The sequence below is a fragment of the Dendropsophus ebraccatus genome, chromosome 6, assembly GCF_027789765.1.
Source record: "Dendropsophus ebraccatus isolate aDenEbr1 chromosome 6, aDenEbr1.pat, whole genome shotgun sequence".
Taxonomy (NCBI): domain Eukaryota; kingdom Metazoa; phylum Chordata; class Amphibia; order Anura; family Hylidae; genus Dendropsophus; species Dendropsophus ebraccatus.
In genome coordinates this window covers 97,429,244-97,455,455 of record NC_091459.1, presented here as the reverse complement: position 1 = coordinate 97,455,455, position 26,212 = coordinate 97,429,244, and the positions used below count along the sequence as shown (strand labels likewise).

The following is a 26,212-nucleotide window of genomic DNA, read 5'->3' as shown; positions in this document are numbered from 1 at the left end:
CTCAGCAGCTTTGGATTAGTGAATCCTTGCTAGTTAAGCGAAGCCTCTTGAGCTGAATATGTTATGTGTTGGCTTAAAAGTGCAAGAAAGGAATCAGAGACTGTAGAGCAGTGGGGTCAACACAGAGAAGGAAAGGTGTACTGATCTGGGGGGAGGATGAGTACACTCTGCTTGCTCTAGGACTTGATGCACATTGCTTATAGGATAATTGATTCTCTGATTGGCTTGACAGAAACTAAAGCATAAAAGAATATAGGAATTGTCTAGTTGTGCCAAACTTATCTAGACAGATGCGGTGCAAAAGTCTAAAGTAGTAAGGTGGTAAAAAAAGGAAGCAAAGGTCTGTATGATAGTCAAAAACGTATCACAAGAAGCCTAAACTATAGACAAAGTAATACTTGCCAAGCTCAGGAAACGGAGAAGGTCCGTTGTAGTGTAAAGCAAACAGCATAGCCAACCAGGTTATACCTAGAAACAGCTATGAGCAGGAACTACCAAATACTAGTAATAGAAAAGGAATTAACCACCATAACTGCCAACAGCAATAAGTCATAGGGTGTTTGATATATAATGTGATGTTCATCGATTTGATGTGTACATTATAGTGGTTGCTGGATTGCACCAACTTAGATATAATAGAGGTAAGGTCATGTGTCAAAAGGTTTTTTTTGTTTTGTTTTTTTAATGACAGTGACACTTTAAAGATTTTGGTTTGCTTTTCTATGGAAAAAAAACTATGACTACAAAGTAAAGGCCGACAACAAAGTCTGGAAAGTCATTATTCAACCTGGCTATGATAACCTGAATTCAAGTAAGTTGTTGAAAGCTTATAATGAAATCATGTCCTAGTACCGACTTCACTGACAATGAGAATTTATTTTATTCTTTTTGATTGTAATTTCTCTTTTCTAGGAAGACGTTCATAGAGCCCCAGTAAATGCTTGTTATTAATGTCAATATTCCTAGAGGCTGCTAGAAATCAGGATATTGGAAAATCATTTTATACTAATGTAATTTGCCTGTAGACAAACCAAACAACAGGGTAATAATCATGTCTAACTATTAGTTATGAAGCCAAAGAAGAGCCACATGATTATCTCATTCATTTTTAAAGTACACAATAGAAATAGGAGCTGCAAAACAGGAATTCTCAGAGCTGACACCTAAAATGGAAAATATCACTTTATAACGCTTGATATTTGCTTGATAAGTGGATGTTCCATGGCGGGAAAAAGGGATCTACAGTATATCTCCTTTGCAATGAACTACTGATGTAACAGGGTAAAGCAACAGTCTTTGGATGTAACTAATTCTTCTACAAGCATCCCCTTCCAACCAGTGTGCACGGTACGCCTCTGACAGAAGGACGTGACATATGTTGCTATATACAGTAAGCTACTTTATAGCAATACAGTGGCATATGTCTCCATGTATACATTTAACACTATATGTTATTTTGTGGGATGTCTGTATGGAGGGGCACAGTCAACTATTCTAGTTTAAATAGGTGAAAAAATATATATGCTGACGTACACCAGTCTATACTAATGACCTACGCCTAACATCCTCCTTAATCTGCCCCTCTCACTTCCATCTTCAGGACTTTACCCGAGCTGCACCAGTTCTATGGAATGCACTGCCTAAGAATGTCTGACTCACCACCAATACCCAAAGCTTCAAATGTGCCTGATAGGCCTGCCAGGTTCCTTAATTTGGCCATCCCTGTTTACTAGGTGGGACTCGGGCTGTCTCCATCTTCTCCACGGACTTGAACAAGAACCCTGGCCCAGCTCGCTCATCTCTAATTATTATTATGACCAGGACACCTTTTTTGCCATTCATCAGGTGAATTAAGCCCTATGGATATGTTCAGTATGTACACTGGAAGCTTCTTATAGCATTAAAAATGAATGTACTGTAGGGATCAAATGTAGTGTGAACACAAACTTGGTGAGATCCAGTAGCTTCATTGTCAGGACATTTTGCTCAATGTATTGCATGTACTTGTTCATCAATAAATTGCACAATAGTGAGACTATGGCACTCTCTGCCACATAATGTTGTCATTGCTGACTCACTAAACAAGTTCAAGGGAGGCCTGAATGTTTTTGTTGAACAAAATATAATATTACAAGTTATGGACACTGGATTTGATGTTATAGGTAGCTGATCCAGGTATTTATTCTATGGTCAAGTTGCTAATGAACTCACTGTGATTCTCCCTCCCAGCATCTCTTTCCCAAAAGAAGCTACAGTGTTGCAGATAAAGCCAGTCAAGGACTTGTTTACATCAGCTGTCTCAGAAGGGAGGGGTAAGGAGGGGGAGATGGAGAGAAAAGCTCACACACAGATTTTTGTGTTTTTGGCAGAAAGCAGCAGCTTTTTGGGACAAGGACACTGAATAGCTAATAGCAAGTATGAAATGAATTGTTCACCATGGGCAGCAACATATCAAAAGTGTTTATTTGGAGTATCCCTTTAACTATGTAACTATGTGTGAACGACGGGACTTGTGTTAAGACTGGCGAGCCAGGCGCAGACCCAGCAAATCAAAAATAGCAATTTTTTTGCAACATGTTTGCACAAAAAGTTGTAACTTTTTGCCAGGTGAATAAAATTCCGCTTGAGTTCATCTGGTGTGAAGCAAAGCATTACAAAGAAACATAATTTGCTTGATTTAAAAAAATCCACATATTTTATATTCAAGGTTTGTTATTGTGAACAGAGAAAGAAGCAATACAGTATGTAAAACTACAGTTCCTTCCCTATAATTTTAAACAATGTTTCTGGTTAATAGGACTTAATATGAGTGCCAGGCTCCCACCCCAAGAACACAGCTTCCACAACATCACTATGAAAGGCTACGCAGTCTGTTAAATATAATCCCCATATGGGCATTTTTCAAGGAGGTTATTTGAATAACAAAGAATTACTGATTGTACATTATTTATGGAATAATTTCATGAAAGAATAGGAATTATGTGTATTCAGCAGTGGGAGTTTTATAACATGTTCATTTGAGTTAATGATAGCATTTTGTGAATATTTGTGAATATTATAAAGCATTGCCATGCATAATATTTCAGTAAAGTTAGGAGCAAGCTGAAAATTGCCCAGTGCACAAAACTATTTGGTTTTTGTCAGCATGGCACACATTTTCTGAATCAATTTTCTACAAGCTATTCCTCTTAAAACGTATTTTAAAGTGATAATGTCTCAGTATGACAGTATCACTTTAATGGCTGTCTGCTTCAATTCATGTTTCAAACTGCTGACCCTGTTGGATAGCTGCTAGGTCAAGGAGACACATGGTACCTTTCATATATCCAGCTGTGCTTCCAGGATGTAGAAAATGCTCTTATTCCTCTGTGCAAAGTGTCAAAAAGATCCTGAACTGATGAGGGCTGTAATGCCTCCTCACTCCCCTTCCCATATCTTACAACTGGCTAATATTCAGGCAGAGACAGGTACACAAGGGGAAGTGAGGAGTTATTAAAGCTTGCAGCATTTCAGGGGTTCAAGAAAGCCTCCTAGACATTTTGAGCCAGAGAATAAAAGCATTTTTCTATCTTTTGGAAGCACAGATATATATAAGATACCATGTGCCTCCTTGTCCTTAAAGTGCAGCCGACAGATTCACTTTAAGAATGCACTGAACTGATAAGATTGTCTAAAGACATAGAAGTGTCACATAGTATACGATTGTGGGTCTAAGTGGGGACCTGGGACGTGGCACGACCCCTCCCAGGTCCCCACTCAGACCCAGAAGCGGCCGGGAGCGGAGAACAAGAGATTCAGGATACCGACACCAGGGATGGAGTGGGGGAGGGGAGAGCATGTTACTTCTCTCATCCTGCCCCTCCCCAGCACTCTGCCAAAAATCACCCCAGCCCGGAGTTCTCCTTTAAGCAAAGGCTCTATATCCTAACCCACCAATTCTTTGAAAACACAAGACAACCATCTCTGTTTAGGGGGCAATGAATCAAATAAATACAGGTCTATAAATAGACTTCTCCATCTGTATGTGGACTTTATATCTGTTCAGGAAAGATGAGAAAACTCATAAATGCATATAAAATAAACTAGTAAAAAGTATCATTAAATATCATGCAGTACTCAATATTAATTGGCCATATGGAGGATTTTCATAGATGACCTAAATTTTATGTTTACAAGAGAAAATTAATCTTTGTAAGGATTTACACAGTAACGTGCAATTTCAGAGCGCTCAGATCTGCCTTCGCATCTGTCGTGATTACTGGAGAAATGGCATAAATTTGCACAGAGATGTATATTTATAAGGATGCTAGACCCAAATAAAGTTCTCTTTTTTTCTGAACTGACTACAAGCCTTGACATTAGGATCATTAGTGTAAAACTTTTTCTGAATGCACGTTTGACTTTGCCACAGATCGTACACCAAACTGTTCAAAAGACCTAGTTCTAAGCATCCTAACAGCGTAATTTATAGATGGAAGGTCAGTAGGTGCAAAGCAGATGAACAGATTAAAGGGAACATGCAAACTGCCTTATTATGGCTTTATCGAAGGACAATGTCACTGGCATATTTTGTAGACACAAAGCAGGACTACAGATACAGAACACATGAAAACAGCCCTACTATGGCTTTGTATTGTACAAAGGTGCATAGGGCCACTCCTGTACCAATTTAATATGACGGCATACCGAGATTATTCTGTTGAATTCTCCATGAATATAATAATCCCTTATGTATGTAAAGTGGATATCCATGTCAAAAGGAAGAACTTATCAGTATATTGCTGATGCATGTGTAATTCAGAAACCCAGTACTGCACCACTTGTCATTGTTTGCAATATGTAACTACTATGCGAGCATGAAATATCACTGGCATTAGACATAAAAACATGAATGAAGATTAAATGTTCCAGACTGGAATTTGTGTTGTATTTTCACTATAATGTTCTTAGCAGAGAATATTTATGAAGTATCTTGAATACTAATGTATGCTTCCATTTCTGTTTCCTTGATGCTAGCTGACTATTGTAACGCGGACCCTTCTTTGTAATAGTTGGCTGGTAGAAGTCTTTGATTCGGACCCAGCTGATTAGTCTGTCTAGCAAAATCCAGAAAGTACCACTTTGTGACTTCATATAAACTTAGGAACAGACAAAACTAAAGTCTGGATCCATAAGATGCCATTGGTGCTATACTATAGGAGTCCATACAATTTCCTGCGAGCATGGGACCTTAGGCTACATTTAAAAAAAATTATTTTTTTTTCTTTATTGTTCCCTTGGCTGCAGACTGCCACATGTACTTACCAATGATGATTGGTGTCCTCCGGAGCGGCTTCGTTCTGGTCCTACGGCACCGATTGGATTCCACTGGCTCCCACGTGACATCTTCAACTTCAGCTCTACAGCTCAGTAGGCCGGAAGTCAGGGTCTTCAATGCATCTCTATGGGAGTGCTCTTATAGAGATGCATTGGAGACCATGACTTCCGGCTTTCAATAGACATCTAAAAAGAAGAGGGTTAGAAGAGCGGTGGCGTCACCACCAGCGGAAAGCGAGCAGCACTGTGGGACAGCAATGAAGCTGTGCCGCAGGACACCAATCATCATTGTTGAGTATATGTGGCAGCCTGCAGCCGGGGGAACAATAAAAATAAAAAACAGAATGCTTTTTTAAGTCCTATAGAACTCCATACTATGGAGTAGTATGCCATTCTGTGTGCTGCTGTAAAATGCTCCATTAAGTGCCATATGCATGAAATTACTCATCCCTAAAAGCATAGCTTGGAATTCAACATAAAAACCTGTATATGATTGGAGGCATATGGAGGTACAGCAAGGCCCCATTCATCTCTCTGACAGCCATATACTGCTCCATATTGTACTATAGTTGAGTGTACGGTGGTAGATTTGCTTTTTACCAGCTATACACCAGTTTTTGCACTATAATTATTAGAATAATTTTTCACATTTCTGGTGACACTGTGCAGAGTTCCGATAATAATCTGTCTCACAGTAATTTTCTTCAATATGCTTGGTGAAATAAAACCTATTTGTTCAATGTCTGAAAATAAATTATTTCCCTAAACCCTGTTAAAATAGATCTTACTGACTGAGCTTAAACTAGTAATTAAAAAGTTTATATTTCGGTAAAAAAAAAAAAAAAAAAAACAACTTTTTTTTTGAGCTTTAACAGTTTTATTGGATGGTAATAATAATTTTAAAAAAAGCTTTATTTTGATTAATTGTCGCCAGGGCTAATCTGTGTTTGTAGCTAAGAGAAATGTATTTTGGCAGATGTTATATGGGCAGATGGCTAATTACAAAGCCACAATAAATTGAGAATGACGTCAAGTCTTTAGCTTTTAAAAGCCTTCCTGAGTACAAGGAAAAGCTTGAAATTTGATATAAACATTTTAATTACTGCAAATTCATTATCAAATTAGCAAAGAGATGTTTTCCATGAGTTCTATTAGTAATGGTCTATCTCTATCACAAAATGGTAATGCACTGTTTCTTTCAGTTTTTGCACACACACACGTTTTTATTTAATTGGTTCCATTACTGTTATTTAGGTGGGAATATGTACTCTGTACCATTTATTTATGCAGATTATGTTGACAGTCCCAGTCTCTAGTAAGTCTCTCAACCAATGAGGTACCAGACACACACTGTAAATACTTACCTATCAGTGGGTCTTTGAAGAGTGGGAGGAAGGATTAATACAGGGTGAACATACAAACTCCTAGAACCCAAGTACTGTAAGGGACGTTCAAACTGAGCAAAACAGACGGAAATTCCGAACAGAACCGGCACCATGGATTCAGCTACCTTACTGTTTCAATGTCATGTCTCGCACACCTCCTCTCTCCGACGATCTTCGCTCAAAGAATTGACATGTCAATTCTTTAAGAGGAGGAGCGCAAGACATCAAATTGAGACAGTAAGGCAGGCAGGATTCCAAGCAGAGTCCATGGCGGCTGTTTTGCTCTGTGTGAACGGGCCCAAAGACAACAGTGCTAACCATGGAGAAATCATGCTATCCCTGTTCCACAGCACCAGTGCAATTTTATTTAGTGACCATTATTGATTCATCAGGTTAATTTGAAGTTGCAAAGACAACTAATATTTAAATTAGACTACTTTTCCTTTTAGGTGGAATCAAGGTAAGTTCAGTAAGACCAAATCAGAGTAACTGGAGATAAATGTGGACCTTTCTGCTACAAAACTGGTTTGGCTTTGGGCCATGCCCAAGAGCAGAGCTTACATGCCCTCTAGGTTTTCACCCTCTATCTCTCGAGGATGTGGAAGCAATACTAGAGGACACCAGGTCGCTTCATAAGCTTGGTCATGGTATGGTCAGCAGCTGGCCCAGTGCACCAGATGTTATCAATGCATGGCACCATAAAGTCTGGCAGGCAGTACAGTCAACTGCTCAAGTCATGCAATGGGAAGACAAAGACATATAGACAAGAGGCACAGCTTTAGGACAGCAATCCAGGTTAGCAACTGGAGAAATAGTATGGTACCAAAATTGTGAGGCAGAAAAGTGTAGTCCAAGAAACAAGCATTGGTCAAGAAACACAGAATAGCACACCTTAATGGGGAACTGTCAGCAGGTTCATGCAAATGAACCTGCTGATATCTCCCTGCAGCTATGTACCTGACGTTTCCTTGGCTATGCTTCTTTTTCCTGTACCCCATGCCATTTTCTGCTGTTTGAAGAATAGTAAAAATGCAAAAGTGCTCGTTAGGAGCACTGGGGGCATTAGGGGCACCCGGCCCGGCCAACTGCTTCATTCAGTGTCGCCGCCCCTATGCCCTGGACACACTAATGTGTGGGGGACCGCTCTCACTGCAGCGGTCCTGCACACATGAGAAAGCCCCTCAGTCAGGAACGAATATATACATTCCTACTGCACGGGGTATGTGCAGTAGGAACGTATGTATACAGATTACTGATGGGAAGGGATTAAGGTCATGATATATTGGATGTATGTTTATGGCAGTGAAAGGGTTGAAGGGAGACTGCTGAGTAAGTACTGGTGCTTTATCCTAGGGCTCTCCATAATTATGTATGCTGCAGAATAAAAGCGTCAACATCTTCCATAAAACTATAAGGTCCTACCATGCTGATAACTAATTTTTTCTTCTCCTCATTCTGAATTTATCAATCAATTATTCAGCATCAAAAACCTTAAAAGAAACTTCCAAATTGGGCTGAAAACAGTATGTTAATTTAATGTCTATTTGTGATTTTGATGCAAGGTTTCAGTTTCTTTCTACATAATTATGATAAAAAGATCCACTCAGTAGGTGACCTTGCCTTTGTATCTCTCTGTAATTGAGCGGTAATATTATTTCTTATCTTGTGCCGTCCAAGGCTACACTGCTGTGAGCCAACACAATAATGAGACACAAACTCTTGGCACCAACTTGGCACCTTCCTGTCTGTAAATCCAGTATTTACAAACTTTGGGTAAAGAGTTCTTAAAAGGGCCAAATAGTAAATAGGATATTCTACTTATCTGATTTATAGGATATGTTATGAAGATACGGTATTTGGAAATAGTTTGGATGCATTTTCAGACAGGTCAATAAAGAGAAGGTTTGGGCAGAAATTGATATGTCTAAAACTCCAATTACACGGGGCGATGTTGAGGAGCAAACGAGTGCTGTCAGTGCTCACTTTCTCCTCGTTTTCCGCTTGCTGCTGCCACTATTGCACGCGTCGGCAGCGAAAGTGCCAGCTTGCTGCTGGCACTGCGCCTCTACATAAATCTCTGTAGTGTCAGAGCTGCGTGGACATTCTTAAGTCCGGTGCAGAAAACGCCGGACATAATTAATGTCCCCCAATGTGTCCATAGGCTCTGGTGGGTATTTGTTCTCATTGAGGAGATCAAGCTGAATGTAAGGATTTTACCAGAAAATGCTTCATGGGGGGAAAAAAACCCCAATGCAAATAAGTTTTTTTTTCCCAAAAGTTAAAAAAAAAAAACATCCCTATGGTGCCATCTATAGGCAGCTACCCAATAACCAATGCCTAACCTCTAAAAGAGCTGTGAAACTTATACAGGGATATAAGCCAAACTATAATCTCATATGAAAGAAAAAGGACCCATCTGTAGACAAAAAACAAGACCACGGAGACTGAAGCATACATACAGTATGATACACAGTGCATCCAGTGTTATAATTTGTAGAAGAACGCAAAAAGAAATGTAGCTCTCCTCCAAAAGGAGCTTACTTTCTGGTGCCATCTAAGGGCAGCTTTGCATACTCTTCTCCCAATGGATCTTGCATCTTACAAGTTTGGACCTTGTGTACCATATGGGTGGAAAGGGGAAAATTTATCAAATTTTTCAGAAATAGGGCGAAAACTGAATAAAAATCTATGCACATCTGTGCAGCATCCTCTGCTGTGCTGGATATATCAAGAGGGGGGCACCGCCAGCAGCGGGAAACCAGCAAAATTTTAAATGAGGCGTGCGCAAAAAAAGCGCACATTGATAAATGTGTATATGTAATCACTGACTAATATTATTCTGAATGAACATCGTGACACAAAAAAGAAATGTGGCATTTGCTTGAGACTTCCTGATTAGTCATTGCACATTACCATGATATTATTTTGCATCAGAAAAATGCCAAGTGATGGCACCTAGTAAACAAGCCGCTCATTACTCCCAAATAACCTGAATGATGCATAGCACACAACAATATCATTATCACTGTAAGCTACTAATACTGAATCAAGCAACAGATGTAGATGAATGAGTGGGCCTACATGTTTTTGACGGGTTTTGTTCCATTAACTAAAAGATTATTAATTCAAGGGTCTAATCATAGCAGGAAAAATGACTCTACAGTCAGCATAGTAGACTGAGTATGGCACTGCCCTTTTAACAAACTTTCCATAAATCAATATACATTGACCATGACCGGCATGCAGCCCCACTGTATCTTTAACATGGCAGACAAGAATATCAATTTACAACTTTCTCTTGCAGGAAGAAGCGTTGTTAAAGGGAAACAATCACGCAGAAAATCAATGTAAAGCTAAGGATACGTGCTGTTAGATCACCCAGCACACTTCCCAAATATCCCCCTGTAACCTCTGAGCCCCCCTCAATTAGACAGTATTCTTACTTTGATCAGGTCACGCGCTGTATGTAAACTTTTGGTAAGTAGTCAAGGTGGGCGTATGTAGTCACGGTCCGGGGGCGTATGTAGTCACGGTCCAGGGCTGTAATCACGCCCAGAGGGGCGTGATTCGGAGGCTTGCGGTCCAGTGACGTCATCCGGGGGCTTGCGTTCCACGTCGCAGCCGCGCCGACGTCTTCGGAAAGCCGCGCATGCGCAGTACGTCAGCGTCGTCTCCCGCCGTACTGCGCATGACGGACATAGCCTAGAACTCACTTAGCGCCGGAGATCGTCGCTGGAGGCTGTGTTTCACCTGCTGGGCTCACCTCAATTCATTTTTCTGCTGAAATCTGGTATTCCTCATCAGTTCTTTCTTCACTGCCACCAATGATTTACTTTGCAAACTCCCCCTGCCGCCAATAAAGTCATTGGTGGCAGTGAAGACCTGCAAATAAAATCATTGGCGGCAGGGGGAGTTTGCAAAGTAAATCATTGGTGGCAGTGAAGAAAGAACTGATGAGGAATACCAGATTTCAGCAGAAAAATGAAATGAGGTGAGCCCAGCAGGTGAAACACAGCCTCCAGCGACGATCTCCGGCGCTAAGTGAGTTCTAGGCTATGTCCGTTATGCGCAGTACGGCGGGAGACGACGCTGACGTACTGCGCATGCACGGCTTTCCAAAGACGTCGGCGCGGCTGCGACGTGGAACGCAAGCCCCCGGATGACGTCACTGGACCGCAAGCCTCCGAATCACGCCCCTTGACTACATACGCCCCCAGACCGTGACTACATATGCCCACCTTGACTACTTACCAAAAGTTTACATACAGCGCGTGACCTGATCAAAGTAAGAATAGTGTCTAATTGAGGGGGGCTCAGAGGTTACAGGGGGATATTTGGGAAGTGTGCTGGGTGATCTAACAGCACGTATCCTTAGCTTTACATTGATTTTCTGCGTGATTGGTTCCATTTAAAGTGCTGGGTTTCTGGGTTCTAATCACTTCAAGGGCAAAAATTGTATGTTTGTGTGTATTTTTCTGTTTCCATCCTTATGAGCTCTGGATATCACAGCAGAATATATTGATGAACTTGTCTCAGGAGTGACAGCCCGCTCAGCCAATCGCTGACTTAGACAGGACAGCTCCACGGCCAGTGATTGGCTGAGCGGGCTGTCACTCCTGAGACGAGTGGAGGCTCTACAGTCAGTGGGGGACATAGCGAACAGGTAAGAATTACATGTTTATGGTTTTATATGCACCAGCAGCAATATATTAAAAATACTTAATGCTGGACAACTCCTTTAAAGGCTTGTTTAAACATTGACCATGAGCAGGATGCAGCCGCACTGTATCTGTAACATGGCAGACAGTGATAACAACTTCCTGTTAGTGTAGCAGCAAGAAGACTTAAAAGGGTTTTTTCAGGCCAAATGTACTGATGAGTTATCCTCTAGATCAGAAGTAAACAGATTTTGCCTCCATTCATTGTGGAGTGGTGGTGATGTGTAACTGTAGCTCAGGTCTCATTCAAGTGAATAGGAGCTGAGCTGCAGCAACACATCACTACCACTATACAATGAGTCGAGCAAAGAAAAACTCTGTTCACTGTACTGCGGCACTGGCCAGCTAATTAGTGTGGGTGCTAGGTTACAGCACCCCATTGATCAGTTACTGATGAGCTATCCTGTGGACAGCTCATCAGTATATTTTGCCTGGAGAACCCCTTATAGGACAACCGTGTTAACTTTGCAGGGAAAGGCTCCACATAGGTAATGAATGTCAGCAGCTATTAACACTATAACGTTAGAGTTCTTCACTGGAGGTGCAGTTAAAAATAACATTCTATTTCTATGGCTCTGTGTCTACTTAATACTGTACTCCTATGCAAAGCTATATGTGAACTACAGACATCTGAAGTCATCATTTAGCTGGTCTGTACAATGGACAACCAATGAGACTTACTTATCAATAGTGCAAAAGTTGGGAAATTCCCCATAGCATTAAAGGGGTAGTCCACCAAAAAAATTTTTCTTTCAAATCAACTGGTGCCATAAAGTGCCAGAGATTTGTAATTCACTTCTATTAAAAATTTTTAAGTCTTCCAGTACTTATCAGCTGCTGTGTGTCCAGCAGGAAGTGGTGTTTTCTTTCCTGTCTGACCCAGTGCTCTCTGTTGCCTCCTCTGTCTATGTCAGGAACTGTCCAAAGCAGGAGCAAATCCCCATAGAAAACCTCTCCTGCTCTCCAGACTGGAAATAATACAACTTCCTGTTGGGCATACAGCAGCTGATAAGTACTGGAAGGCTTGAGATTTTTTAATAGAAGTAAATTACAAATCTCTGGCACTTCATGGTAGCAGTTGATTTGAAAGAAAATTTTTTTTGGTGGACTACCCCTTTAAGTGGATTTCTTTGCGTCTAACATGCACAAATAGCAGGATTATATAGTCCCCGTCACCAATGCCCCCACTGTCTTAACTGCAATCTGAAGATCTTGTTTAGTAACATTTCAATAATGTTTCAGTAAATCTCCACTTTATGGTTTCCAGTATGCCACATGCAATGTTACATAAGAAAGCAAACCAAAAAAGAGTTCTAAATTGTAATTCCCTCCATCTGGACATCTATTTATCACTTGATTTACTAGTCATGTAGAAAGCAGATCACACGGGTATTTCTGTACAAGAATCTATTTGACTTGAGCTAAATATCCCTGCTGTATAAAAACCAATTGTAGACTCCTAGATATTGCATGCAGCTGTTCCAGAATTTTCCCTTTTAAGACGATAACACAAGCTTACAATTACCCAAAGTGCTTCGGTAAGACTATAATTCCAGTTGTCAATTGGTAGGTTGTGTGCACATACATACTAGTGAAGATTTACAGGGTTGTAAAAGAAAAATGCCCATAACTGTCTCAAATTCATTACGATGGCATATGTGGTATCATATATCTGGTGCAACTCACTATACACATAAAGCCATCTCAAGGCTGGTTCACAATATTCACAATCTGATGCACATAGCCATAGTAAGCCAACCACTATGTGCCTTACATGTACCGGCTGTTGGATTTGCCAAGCAGTTCTTAAGTTGTCCGTGCAGTTTAGAGAGTAGCAGGACCTGTTCAGTCTATTCCTCTTTCATCATGCGGGTTATACAATACCAGTCAGTGGTTGTGTTTTTCTAATTCACAGAAGAAGTAAAGGTGAATTCACATGACAGATGTGCTGAAGAAATTTCTAAGCACATCCATGTGCTTGTCAACATAAGGTGAAGTTTTGTGAGTCTACAGCATTGTGAATACACCTTTAGGCTATGTTCCCACACAGTATTTTTGCTCAGTATTTTGCAACCAAAACCAAGAGTGTATAAAAATCACAGAACGGCTATGTTAACACTTTTGAAATTTAGTAGATGGTCGTCATTTACTGACAAATATTATTATTTCAAAACTACTTTTTCCAAGAAAGAGAAGAGGCAGGAGAAGCTTCTCAATATGTAGAAGCACAAAGGGAAGAATTTGTTTTGCAAATGGGATTCATAATCGAATACTAACCCGAACCCCAAACCATAACCCCTTAACCCTAACCCCTAATTTATCAGGTATTTAATTTATTGGTATTGATTTGCCAACATTGTGGTCAGGGAAGTGTTGACTTTTCAAGGTAGAGAATTTTGGTCTGGCTCTTTATACAATATAATTTAGATCACACATTGCAGGTGAAGACTTGAAGCGATGGTTAATGGTCCTACCTGTTTAGTTCTGAGTTTGGACTCCTCCGATAAGTTGTTGTATGTGTAATGGGCTTGGGTCACTCCACAAAACAGGACGGCAACAATTCCTGCAAAAGTTGTAGAATCCAGTATGAAAGAAATATATGGGTGATACATAAAAGGCATTCAAAATCGAAATATATGTAAACTCATCTCTATTCAAGTTTATGTATTGGTCTCTCCTTTAAGATGTTGACTTGAAAGCGTTATCCACGTAAGCTATCAAATTTTAAAACAAAAAAATAGAAAATAATGCATACTTACCTGGCTAATTTCCAGTCGCTGCCATTTCAATGGTGCCTGGGTCTTTGCTGCTTATATGTAAAAATGAGGGATATGCTCAATTAGCCATGTACTGGCTGAGACACCACTGCAGACAGCTATTTGCTAAATTTTCTGCATGTCAGTGTGTCACTAAGAAGCATTAAAGGGGTACTCCAGCAAAAAGCATTTTCCCAGTAATTGAAACACATTACAAAGTTATCTAACTTTGTAATATGCTTCAATCACCTATCTGCACCCCTTCCCTGTCTTTCCCCCCTCAATCCCCCACCAGGAAGTGAAGTAAACTCATTCTCACCTAATGACTGTTGACCCCAGGCTGCTCTGTGGAAGCCAATTTGTGACAATTACATCATCAAGAGGGAGGCGGGTCTAAGCCCTGTTAAGCCAGCCTCCCTTTGTCTGATGACTCAGGTTTCTCAGCTGATTGGCTGAGCAAGATGTAAGCCATCTAACAGTCAGTCAGACAGCACAGGAGACAAAGTGCATCATGGGAAACCAGGAAGCGAAGAAAAACGAAAACACCAGCTGGAGTTTCAGGGACCTGCAAACAGCGGGGAAATCAAACAGAGACAGACTCTGGAGGGATGGTAGGTGGGAAAACTATGTTTATGATTGATTGATTGTTTTTTGTTTTTTTTTATCAGCGCCGGAGTACCACTTTAAGCAATGGGAGTTGGATACTACTCATACAATAACAATGGAGAATTGGGCAGATATTGAATATGTATCATGTTCTATATTTAAGGCAGAGGAAGAGGTGACCTCAGCCAGTTCTTGGCCAAGAGCGCATTTCCTGTGTCTTGACATTTCACCAGCAATCAGTGAGCAGCACAGGCCTGGGAAATAGCAGCAACAGGCAATCAGGCAGGGGAGTATGCATTATTTTCTTTTTTAAGACATCCTGGAACCTTAAGGCCTAATCCACACATCTGTTTTTTTTCCTCTCAGAAATCTGGACCAGTGCTGTCCTGGAGAAACTATCAGTCAGGCATCAGCTTTTTCAGCTCCAAAAAAGGGGGAGGATAATAAATGACTTCAGGGTGGAGCCTGCCTTCAGGAAGAAACAGACAGCACATGGAGGTGCATCTATGTGTCATCCATTACAAATGGAGCCACTGACTTCTCTTGGAGCTTCTGTTCTGAAAAAACTGACCGTACAAGTGCAGGTACAACTTTTTGCAAGATGGATCAGTGGTCAAAAACTGATGTTTTTTAAATGGACGTGTGGATGGCCACATTGAAATCAATGGGTCCTTTTTCTGTCCATAAATTAGGATCCTGATTTGCAGACAGTAAAAGGTGATGTGTGGATGAGGCCTTAATTTTTTTCTCCCAACCAAACCAAACCAATGTAGAATGTTGTTTGAATGTTAAATCGTTATTACCTATGAATCGTTAAGACTATAATTTGTTTAACAAACAAGATGTCCCCACTTATCCAGCTGTTAAATCTTTGTGTCACAAGAGTTTTACAAATATAAAGTTCACAAGCCCCATAGGTGACATGTTATCCACTTGAAGTCGTCCCCCAAAGTGTAGTTTTGTTTAGTGATCTGCAGGACTTTGCAGCTGTCAGGCGCGTGGGTAGGAGCGCGGCTCTTGCTGTATAACGTACTGTACCAATGAAGCAGAGCTCATCATCAGCCAAAAAACCACATCTAATTAAGTATTTTTAAACATCATTAACTTCAAACAGCTGTTGAAGAGCTATTGACAGCAGAGGGAATCACAACATCTGAATCCACGATCACACTGCTGGGATTCATTGCTCTGTAAGCCGCTTGATATGATAAAATTAAGCAAGCAGCACTTGGTGTTATTCTCAAAATGTATCATAACTATGTCTTTGTAATTCCTGAAAGACTAATACCACTGTACACTGCATTGTAATTACATGCAACCTTGGGCTATATGAAGAGATGGATCATAAAGGTCATATGTTGCTAAGAATGCCACGTTAACATCACAAATCAGGGAATAGGACAAGTGTAGAAGAAGAAGCAACACAACATGCCCTTGAATGAGTGCAGCCTCAGTTCTGAATGTCATTTTATGGTTATGTAAATATAATCTACCTAATAAGTTTGTTGTGTGATTCATTTGATCTCCTTCTATTGTACTGATACTGCCAGTATTATATTCAAGGCCAGATTTACTTATAGGCAGAGTAGGCTGGCGCCTTTGGGCTGGCCTTGGAAAAGACAACTGATGGTAGGGACATGTATCTTTAAAAAACACACCAAGGCATTATGTATTCATATATATATATATATATATATATATATATATATATATATATATATTATATCAACAGGACTAAAAGGAGGATACTGAGGTAAAGACAAAGGAAACCCTACAAGGGATGATGAAATCTTCTTCACCCACTATCCTGGCATACAAGTGACTAAAAAATTAACTTCTTAAAGTGCCTTTCTTTCTCCATTTAACAGGAGTCAAACAGACGCTGAGAGATGTGCTGAAAATCTAGTATGTCTTTGATCTTACCCCAGTGCTTAATTCCCAAACTAAACTATTCGATACTATACTAAAAAAAAATGGACATCTGAAACCATTCAATGGCCAGAACAAGAGCAGTTGTTTATTTAGACCCCTTCCCATGAAGTTGGCCACCCCCTATAGCCACCATATACTGCACTTAGCTAACTGCCTCTCTCGGACTATAAGTCTACAAAACTGGGCATACAGGATCTACTAACCTCTGTGTAAAACGACCACAGGAGCTGGCTATTCGTCAGCTTTTTGTATCAGATGTGTGTATGGGGGGGGGGGGGGTTCTACCTCCTTTTAGCCTTGCACTCCACTGAGCTCCTGTGGGTGTTTTACTCAGAGTTTAGTTCATCCTGTATGCCCAGTTGGCTAATAGTTGCTGTCGTTTGTCTTTCAACATGTTGAAAGACAAACGACCAGGATAGCAATGATCTGCTGCCGTCACTACATTGAATAGAAGCGGCGGCAGCAGCAGACCGCCGCTATCTTCTATGGGCTGCCCGGACAATCTAGGGATTATCCAGGCAGCCCCCCCGCAGCTCCCAACACCCCCCCCCCCAGCTCTCATCGGCTTGCTGCTGACGCGTATAATAGTGCAGCGCTCGTTTGCTCCTCTCAGTCGCCCCGTGTAATATTATTTAGAGCAGGTTTTAATTGTGTGTATGCTGGGGAAAGTATATACAGTGAGTCCTGACACTTGCAGTTTCCTGCAGAAATGTGCTATTTTTGTCTGTTTGTTAGCCACAGCAGCATGCAAACTGCATAGTGTGAACACATGTGAGTGGGTGCTAGCTATTCGTTTGCTCTTTGTCCTTAAGTAAACATACTGAACACTAGGGAACATCTATTTTTTTTAAGTGCAGGAAGAAATTTTAAAACCATACTTAAGGGGTGGCCAACCTGATGGGAGAGCTGTGAAGTACAAGACTCTCTGCCTTCTTACTATCGGTATGTACATCCAGTGGGGTTATGCTTTAGATTTGCATTCACAACTGATCTTGCTGCATTTTGGCAAAGGTTGAGAGTTTATTACCAGATACTTCCCTGACAATTTAGCTCACTCCACTGCAATGCACTCCTGGAGAGCTCTCCACAGACATTAAGCGAATTGGAAGAAGATGTTACTTTAAATAATGCAGATAATGCAAAATGTCTAACCATATCATCATGAATTAATATTATGTAAGTGACTGCTGACACTGCCACTAGGGACCTAAGCAGAAAAAAATGGGGGATCATTGCTTTGTGTCTGCATATGTGGAATTTGTTTTCATAGACATTAATGACATAGACTTTTCATGGAAAACACAAAATTGTTTGGGTGACCCCAAACTTTTGAACAGTAGTGTAGATGTTATTTTGCACATAATACTGTACATAGTACAAGTACACCCAATCATGGCAATGCTATTGCTAGATGGAAGGCAGGCCTTTTCAGAAGAATATTAGGATAGAGTTATCAAACTGGTGTAAGGCTACATTCATATGTAACGTATCCACATTGGATTTCACAATGCGACTTTGCAGCAAAATCCGCTGCGGATGTAAGTGCGGATGTAAGTGCCAGCCCCAATAACCCCCAGCCCATCCTTCAAATACTGTTCAGGAATGGCTGAAAGAGTTTAAAGTGTTGACTTGGCCTCCAAATTCCCCAGATTTCAATCTAAACAAAGCTCTGAGGGATGTACTGGGAAGAAGTCTAATTTATTAACAATAAACAGCCTATACTCACCTAACTACTAGAGATGAGCGAACTTTGCAAAAGTTTGTTCCGACCGGACTCCCGGATTTTTTTTGGAAAGTGCGGTTTGACGGAATTTTGGATTTCTTCGGATTTCATAGTTTAAAGCATCTATATGATACGGGGGTAGTGTATTTGGTTGAATTTAGGGCTCTACTTGTCAGTCACATCGTTATCGTTTCATTATCTCAAAGTCATTTTTTCTTTATTTTTTTTACTTCAGTATTCACCATTACAGGGTCTATGCGGGAAATTCACCACTACAGGGTCTATGCAGGAAATTCACCATTACAGGGTCTATGCATGAAATTCACCATTACAGGGTCTATGCATGAAATTCACCATTACAGGGTCTATGCAGAAAATTCACCATTACAGAGTCTATGCAGGAAAAAGGTCACAAATGCAGTGAAGGAGCAGCAGTAGTCATTGGAGGCCAGTGGAGGTCCAGCAATAGTCATTTGAGGCCAGTACAGGAGCAGCAGTAGTCAACATGGAGGCCAGGCAGGAGCAGCAGGAGCCAACATGGAAGCCAGGCAGGAGCAACAGTAGCCAACATGGAGGCCAGGCAGGAGCAGCAGTAGTCAACATGGAGGCCAGGCAGGAGCAGCAGTAGCCAACATGGAGGCCAGGCAGGAGCAGCAGTAGCCAACATGGAGGCCAGGCAGGAGCAGCAGTAGCCAACATGGAGGCCAGGCAGGAGTAACAGTAGTCAACATGGATACCAGTTAAGGCTCAGCAGTAGCCAACATGGAAGCAAGGGCAGGCACAGCAGTAGTCAACATGGAGCCAAGGGGCAGGCACAGCAGTAGTCAACATGGATGCCAGTTGAGGCCCAGCACTAGTAAACATGGATGCCAGTTAAGGCCCAGCAGTAGCCAACATGGAGGCAAGGGCAGGCACAGCAGTAGTCAACATGGATGCCAGTTAAGGCCCAGCAGTAGCCAACATGGAGGCAAGGGCAGGCACAGCAGTAGTTAACATGGATGTCAGTTAATTCCCAGCAGTAGCAAATATGGAGGCCAGTGAAGGCACAGCAGTAGTCAACATGGATGCAAGTTAGGGCCCAGCAGTGGCCAATATGGAGGCCAGTGAAGGCCCAGCAGTAGCCAATATGGAGGCCAGTGAAGGCCCAGCAGTAGCCAAGATGGAGGCCAGGGCAGGAGTAGCAGTTGTAATGGGGTGAAATGAGCAGCAGAAGCAGAATAATGAGGTCCATGGACAGGTGAGAGGTAGCAGGGAAGCAGGAATGGTGGAATGACCAGTAAGTTCTAGTTCACGTATAGGCCATAATAGATGCAGAAAAGGTCCTACATCTTGGTGACAATAGGACCAAATCCTACTCTGTGGAATCAGGAGCAGGTGTCCTTATCTATCCATGTGGCGTTCATTTTGATGAAAGTCACACGTTCCACACTATCACAGGACAATCTGGTTCTCCTGGGACTGACAATATGACCTGCTGCGCTGAAAACTCGCTCGGACGATACACTGCTGGCCGGACAGGAGAGTATGTCCAAAGCAAATTCAGTGAGTTGTGGCCAGACATCTAATTTCCCCACCCAGTAGTCCAGGGGTTCCGGCACGTTAGGTGGCAACATAGAGTCCAAAAACACCTGCTGTTGCTGTTTGAGGTGTGCCGATATGTCCTGCTGCTGTGCGGGTGCTCCTGTTACCCCGGCCTGTGGCTGCATGAAAGCGTGCATCAGGGACATCAGGCTCAGACTGGTGCCGCTGCTCATGCCACCCAAGCTGCTAGAGGAGGGTGTGAAGGAGACAGCGCTGCTGGTGTGGCCCTGGTGGGAATGGCGTGAATGAGAGCGTTGTGTTCCAAAGGCTGCCACTAACTGTGCACCCAGCTCCTCTCTATAATAATTCATTTATTCCTCACGTTGGGAAGGGTGAATGAATTCACACAGCTTGTTGCGATACCGTGGGTCCAGTAGTGTGGCCAGCAAGAACTCGTCCCGTTGACGAATCCTTTGCAAGAGTGGGTCAGCCCGAAAGCATATCAACATGTGCTTAGCCATTTCCACCAGGGAGTGGGAAGGAGTCCCCGCCTCCGTCTCCACAGCATACTGCCAATGGGCATTGCCTCCATCCTCCTTATAGCCCTGCATATCCTCCTCTGGCCCACCTCTGGTCTGGCAGGAAGGCTCATCTCCTTCTCCTCCACCCGTCTCCCCTAAGAGTTCCTGTGCGTTCAGATCCTCCTCCTCCTCAACTTCCTCTCCCTCCTCTTCCACCAAGCCTTCCTCCAACGACCCAGGCTGCGACAGTGGCAAGACCTCTTCCCCCTCGCCACTGAGTCGCATCAGCTCCAGTACATGAAGCATGGGTATGATGGCGCTCAGTCCTGTGTCTTGACCACTGACCAGAAAGGTGGCCTCCTCAAAGGGTCGTAGCAAGCGGCAGGTGTCACGCATGAGCTGCCACTGCTCGAGCTCCAGGTTACACAGAGGAGTCGCAGTGTTCGCCTGCATCAAGAGGAAATCAGTCAAGGCCTTCCTCTGCTCATAGAGCCGGTCAAACATGTGGAGGGCGGAGTCCCACCCCGTGGCTACATCACAAATGAGACGATGGTTGGGAAGACTATTTCTCTACTGCAGGTCGAGGAGGATGTGGTGAGAGAGACTTGAATGGCTGAAATGGTTACGCAGCTTTCGAGCCATTGACAGCACAGTCTGTAAATGGGATGAAGACTTTAGAAAGTGTGTAACTATTAGGTTTAAAACATGTGCCATACACGGGGCGTGCCTCATACCTCCTCGACACAGCGCGGAGAGAATGTTGCTCCCATTGTCACTCACCACCGTCCCAACTTCAAGATGGCGTACAGTTAGCCATAAGAGGATTTCCGTCTCGAGCAGGTGCTGCAGCTCTTCCCCTGTGTGTCTACTTTCACCCAGGCAGGCTAGATGCAGCACAGCGTGACACCTCCGTGCTACACCCAAGTGGTACAAGGGAGGAACACTGGCGGTTGAGGAGGTTTTGGACCTACTAGAGGAGGTGAATGAGGACCGCGACACAGGAACCCTGCTGTGACAACGGGGTGGTGTCATCGTCCTTCTCTGGACAAGTTGCTGGGGGTCTGCCGGCCATATTACATTTACCCACTGAGCAGTAATCTACATATACTGCCCTTGCCTGTAATTACAGCTCCAGATGTCTGTGGTTAAATGTACATGTCTGCTCACTGAATGGCTCAGCGAGTCAGCAACCTTTTCGCGAACATAGCTATACATGGCCGGGATAGCTGTGTTGGAAAAATAGTGTCGACTCGGCACCTTCCACCGTGGCTCCGCACATGACATCAGTTCACGGAAATGTGCCAAGTCGACAACTTTAAGCGGCAGAGCCTGGAGCACCATCAAACTGGCCAGGTGGGCGTTCAGCTTGACTGCTGTGGGATTGCTGGTGCATATGTCTGCCTCGGGTATAGGGACTTCATGATGCCAGGCTGCCTACTGCTAGCAACAGCCCCCCTGACTACTGCTGCTTCCTGCTGCTGTTGACCGCGGGTCTGCCTGGGCCTGCTGTGACCCACTATCACCCCGTTTCTTCCAGGCGGAAAGGTGGTGGTGCTTCATATGGGCAGCCATGGCGCTGGTGCCAGGATGGAAACTCTTGCCTCTTTTAATGCGTCTTTTTAAAAAACTGCCAAACAGGCGAGGTGTAGAGTATAGTACCGACAGGCTGCGAGGATGGGCGGGCGCTGTCGATACTAGGACCTGCAGTGGAGGAGGTTTCCCCAGTGGTCATCTGCTTGTCCCGGCTACGCTTCTGACTTGTTAGTTGACTACTGCTGCCTGTCTGCTTTTTAATTGTGGCGGGCCTGCTGGCGGACGGATTCCTGGTTGACGAATCCATTGAATAAGCCAAATCCTGCCGTGGATCCCATGTAACATCCGATGTAGCCAGGGCTGTATTAACAGTTGCTGCTGCCCTAGGCACTAAAACTAAAGACGCCCCATCTACACGCACCTATTGGCGATACCAGACCTGACCAATACCACCATACCCCCCACTCCCCTGGAAAAGACACCAGATTTACTGGCAAGTCTGAACGGGAGGAGGGAAACTAAAAAAAATAAAAACAAAAAAATTTGTTTTTTCTGTCCCCCTGCTCCCTGGTGCTGCCCCCTGCAAAGTGCTGCCCTAGGCACCGGACCACGGGTGCCTAGTGGTAAATACGGCCCTGGATGTAGCATCATCCTTTTCCAGAGTGATGCTATCATCCTTATCAGGCCCCTCTCTCGTCTACTGCCTACTGCTCTCCTGCCAGGCCTAACATGGGCCTGCTCTGATATCGCCTCCGACACAGCTATGCCCTGCACTTGAATGTCTCCTGTCTCTTCCCCCACGTGCTCATCATCATCAAAGAGCAGTTGGCTGCTCATAGACGCCAACAGTTCCCTTGCAGGCGGCGGGTCAAAAGTTAGCGGGATGTTGCTGAGGATGTCAGATGGAGGACGTGGGGGAATTGCTGCATGCCCATGCCAAGTCAGGGTCGTGTCCGAGGCACCCACGAATACCTGGCTGGCTGTCTCACTACTCATCCTTGTGGACGTCAAAGTGTGAGTCAGCCACTCCAGGACTGTGGAATTAGACGTGTGGACACGACCCTGGTGTGACAAAGGAAGCTCAGGTCTGCCACTGGACCCTCTTCCTGCGCTACTTTCTCTTCTGCCCCTTGAGCCAGACTCTCTGCCCTGCCCTCTGCCTGAAACGCTTTGTGAGGTTTCATGCTGCCGCTGTGCCATGACTTTATATTCAAATTCAGATTTCTACACTTGGTAGATGAAAACAGTATTTTCTGTAATATATAGGACTTGTATATATATGAGACTTGTAATATATGGGCCAAGTATAGAAATTGTCTATATATGTAGCACTTTTTAAGACTTTTGTGCTATACACCTGCACCAGGTATTTTTGTCTTTCAGGATAAGACGGATGTGATATACACACTATCAGAAGGGTCCAAGTATAGAAATTATATATATATATATATATATATATATATATATATAGAGCACTTTTTTTTAAAGATATTATGCTATACACCTGCACCAGGTATTTTTGTCTCTCAGGATAAGACAGATCAGAAGTATAGTACTTGTATATCTGTACAGCACGTTTTTGTTCCGTGCACCCTTTGCTGTCCTATGGCTAATCTATCTATCTTTCGCCCTCTCTATATTTCTCTCTCAATCAATAGATGTTTCTCCTCTCCACTTTCCTAATCTTTCCTTTCCTTTCCTACAATATATTCTTAGTAGTCTGTAGTACACAACAGCAGTAGCAGCACCAGCAGCGTTTTGTCAATGATGAGCTCTGTGCACCGCTAACAGCATGCTTCCTCTCTCTCTCTCTCTCTCTCTCTCTCTCTATACACTGCATGGTGCGGTCATGTGACCGCTCCTCTTAAAGCAATACCGACATCACACAGGGGGTGGGCTAGTGCAAGATCCCTGCTGATTGGATGTGTTCCGGGCATCATGGGAAAGCTCTTTTCCCGCCCGGAACACTTCCTGCTTTCTAGAATGGCGGCTGCCATTTCGCTCATCTCTACTAACTACCCTGAGGTCCTCCTGCCATGTCTTTTGGTCCACCACTGAACACTGTAGCTGCTACTTCCAGGGAAGATTCACGGCAGTGACAGCCCATTCAGCCAATCACTGACTGAGGGGGGACAGTGCCGAGGTCAGTAATTGGCTGAGTGGGTTGTCACTGCTGAGAAGAAGCAGTCAGAGCTTTCAGCGAAACCTGAAGACATGACAGGAAGACCCCAGGGGCAGCGTGGTAGTTAAAAATAGGCTGTTTTTTAATTAATATGCAACCCCAGCAATATCTAAAAAAATGTATAAATTCCCAGAGGACCCCTTTTAAGTGGAGTCTTGTGGAGTCCATGCCTCGACAGGTCAGATCTGTTTTCAGTGGCGTAAGGGATGGGGGGGGGGGGGGGCTATGCTATACAAGGCAGCTGGTTTTAATGGTATGTCTAAACAGTGCAAAGGCCTGAAGAACTGCTGTAGTACAGTATTTGTAATCACTTCATTGCAGCACAATTCACAAGATGCTCGTGACTCGTGCAGATTTGCAAAAGAGCAGATGTTAAATTGCTGCAAAAATGCCATAAACAAGTAAGGAGTTGACACATCAGCCGGACACGGTTTGTGGCTTATGAGGTATAAGAATTGTCTGAGGTCTTTTAAAATATGAATTTTAACAAGATCAGCGGCTCAACCTTACAGTTAAAGTTCATTTAGTTAGCTGTGGAGGTCTCTGTGGGGCTGGCAGTAATTGCAGCCGTTGATGACATCATATGCTGTAGTGCTGCTAGCAATCTTATAAATTGTTTGGCAGCTGGCTGACACACAATGCAATATGCCTACCGCATGCATAGACTCAGCTGACTTTGGGAAATAGCATCTTCAGGTGCACTAGGATTGTACATCACTTTATCTAATTACAAAGAGGCCTGACAAGGTATATTCTGTGCAGATGCTAAGCAGGTCAACATACACATGGTCTTGTGGTGAAATAAAGGACAGTAACCATTTCTGCATAGGGAAAATGATTTCCTATTAAAAAATACATTAAAAGTTATATAGAAGTGTCAGTATAATGTATTACCATGTTTGCGCAGTTCTGCCACACTGGTAGTTGACTGACATCCAAAGTGAAGAAAACTGTGTATAGATGTATTTTCCAATGGAGTGGGATCCTCAAATAACCCCTTAAGGGTACGTTCACACATACCAAGTTTTGCAGTGAGATCCGCTACGAGTTAAGGTCCTGGCAGACCACTGGGACTACATACTGAACATACATACATACTGAAATATCTGAAAGATTACTGCGAGTATGTAATGCAGCCGCCCCTTTAACCCCATCGGCTCCCGCTCCGCTGTGTGTCTACATTACCTGTCTCTTGCTACACGTGGTCCCAGCTTCCTGCTCTGCTGCCCAGCCAATCAGTGTGTTGCCCAGCCGCAGCCACTGATTGGCTGGGTGGGAAAGCAGGACGCCGGGAACCCTTGCAGCAAGGAGAGAGGTAATGTACATACAGACAGCGCAGGAGCGAGTATGTAGTCCCAGGGGCTCTGCCAGGACCTTAACTCGTAGTGGATCTCGCTGCAAAACTCGCAGCAAGATTTCCGCTGCGAGTCGGTGTGTGTGAACGTACCCTTAAACTAAGTAATTTTACCCGTGTGCACAAAAAGTTCAGTTCTAAAACAAAGGGGGGGAGGGGTGCACTTTGTCAGTTCTCGCCTCAGGCGGCAGAAAAGCTAGAATCGGCCCTGAGTATATCACATTAAAAAGCTTAAAAGCTGGATGTAAAACCCATTTTATAAGGAAAAAGAGTGCAGCAAATAGCTAAGACCTAAGGGCAACCACTGCCACAAATCACTTGAAGAACCACTGGAAGGAATTCTCAAGATCTTAAGGAACCTAGGAGATGAAGAGTGACAATCTCCAGAAAACAGACAAGGTCATGCTATAAATAAGGGATACACAAAAAGGACTGGAGGGGGCACTTACTTTACTGCTGCCTATAAAGTATCTATGCATTATGTACAAGTGACTCTTGATGGTGTACACATAACACTTGGAGCTCTTGCATTAGATCTCGGAAGAAATCAAAGAAGAGAAGAACTCAACCAGAACATTATTTTGAGAGGGCAGCAGAGAGCGGTGGACGAGGTAGAGGAGAGCATTAAAAGGATGCTAGAATGAGAGAGAAAAAAGCAACAAAGG

At 43.1% G+C, this 26,212-nt stretch overlaps 1 protein-coding gene across 1 annotated transcript in view; it reads right to left on the bottom strand.

The window, feature by feature from the left end:
- The window catches only part of SLC9A9 (solute carrier family 9 member A9), a 540,762-nt gene that overhangs the window by 275,445 nt on the left and 239,105 nt on the right, over positions 1 to 26,212 (bottom strand). Inside the window, exon 9 of the mRNA XM_069975404.1 lies at positions 13,894 to 13,982. Within this exon, the coding sequence (XP_069831505.1) occupies positions 13,894 to 13,982 (89 nt within the window). The remainder of the gene's footprint in view (positions 1 to 13,893; positions 13,983 to 26,212) is intronic.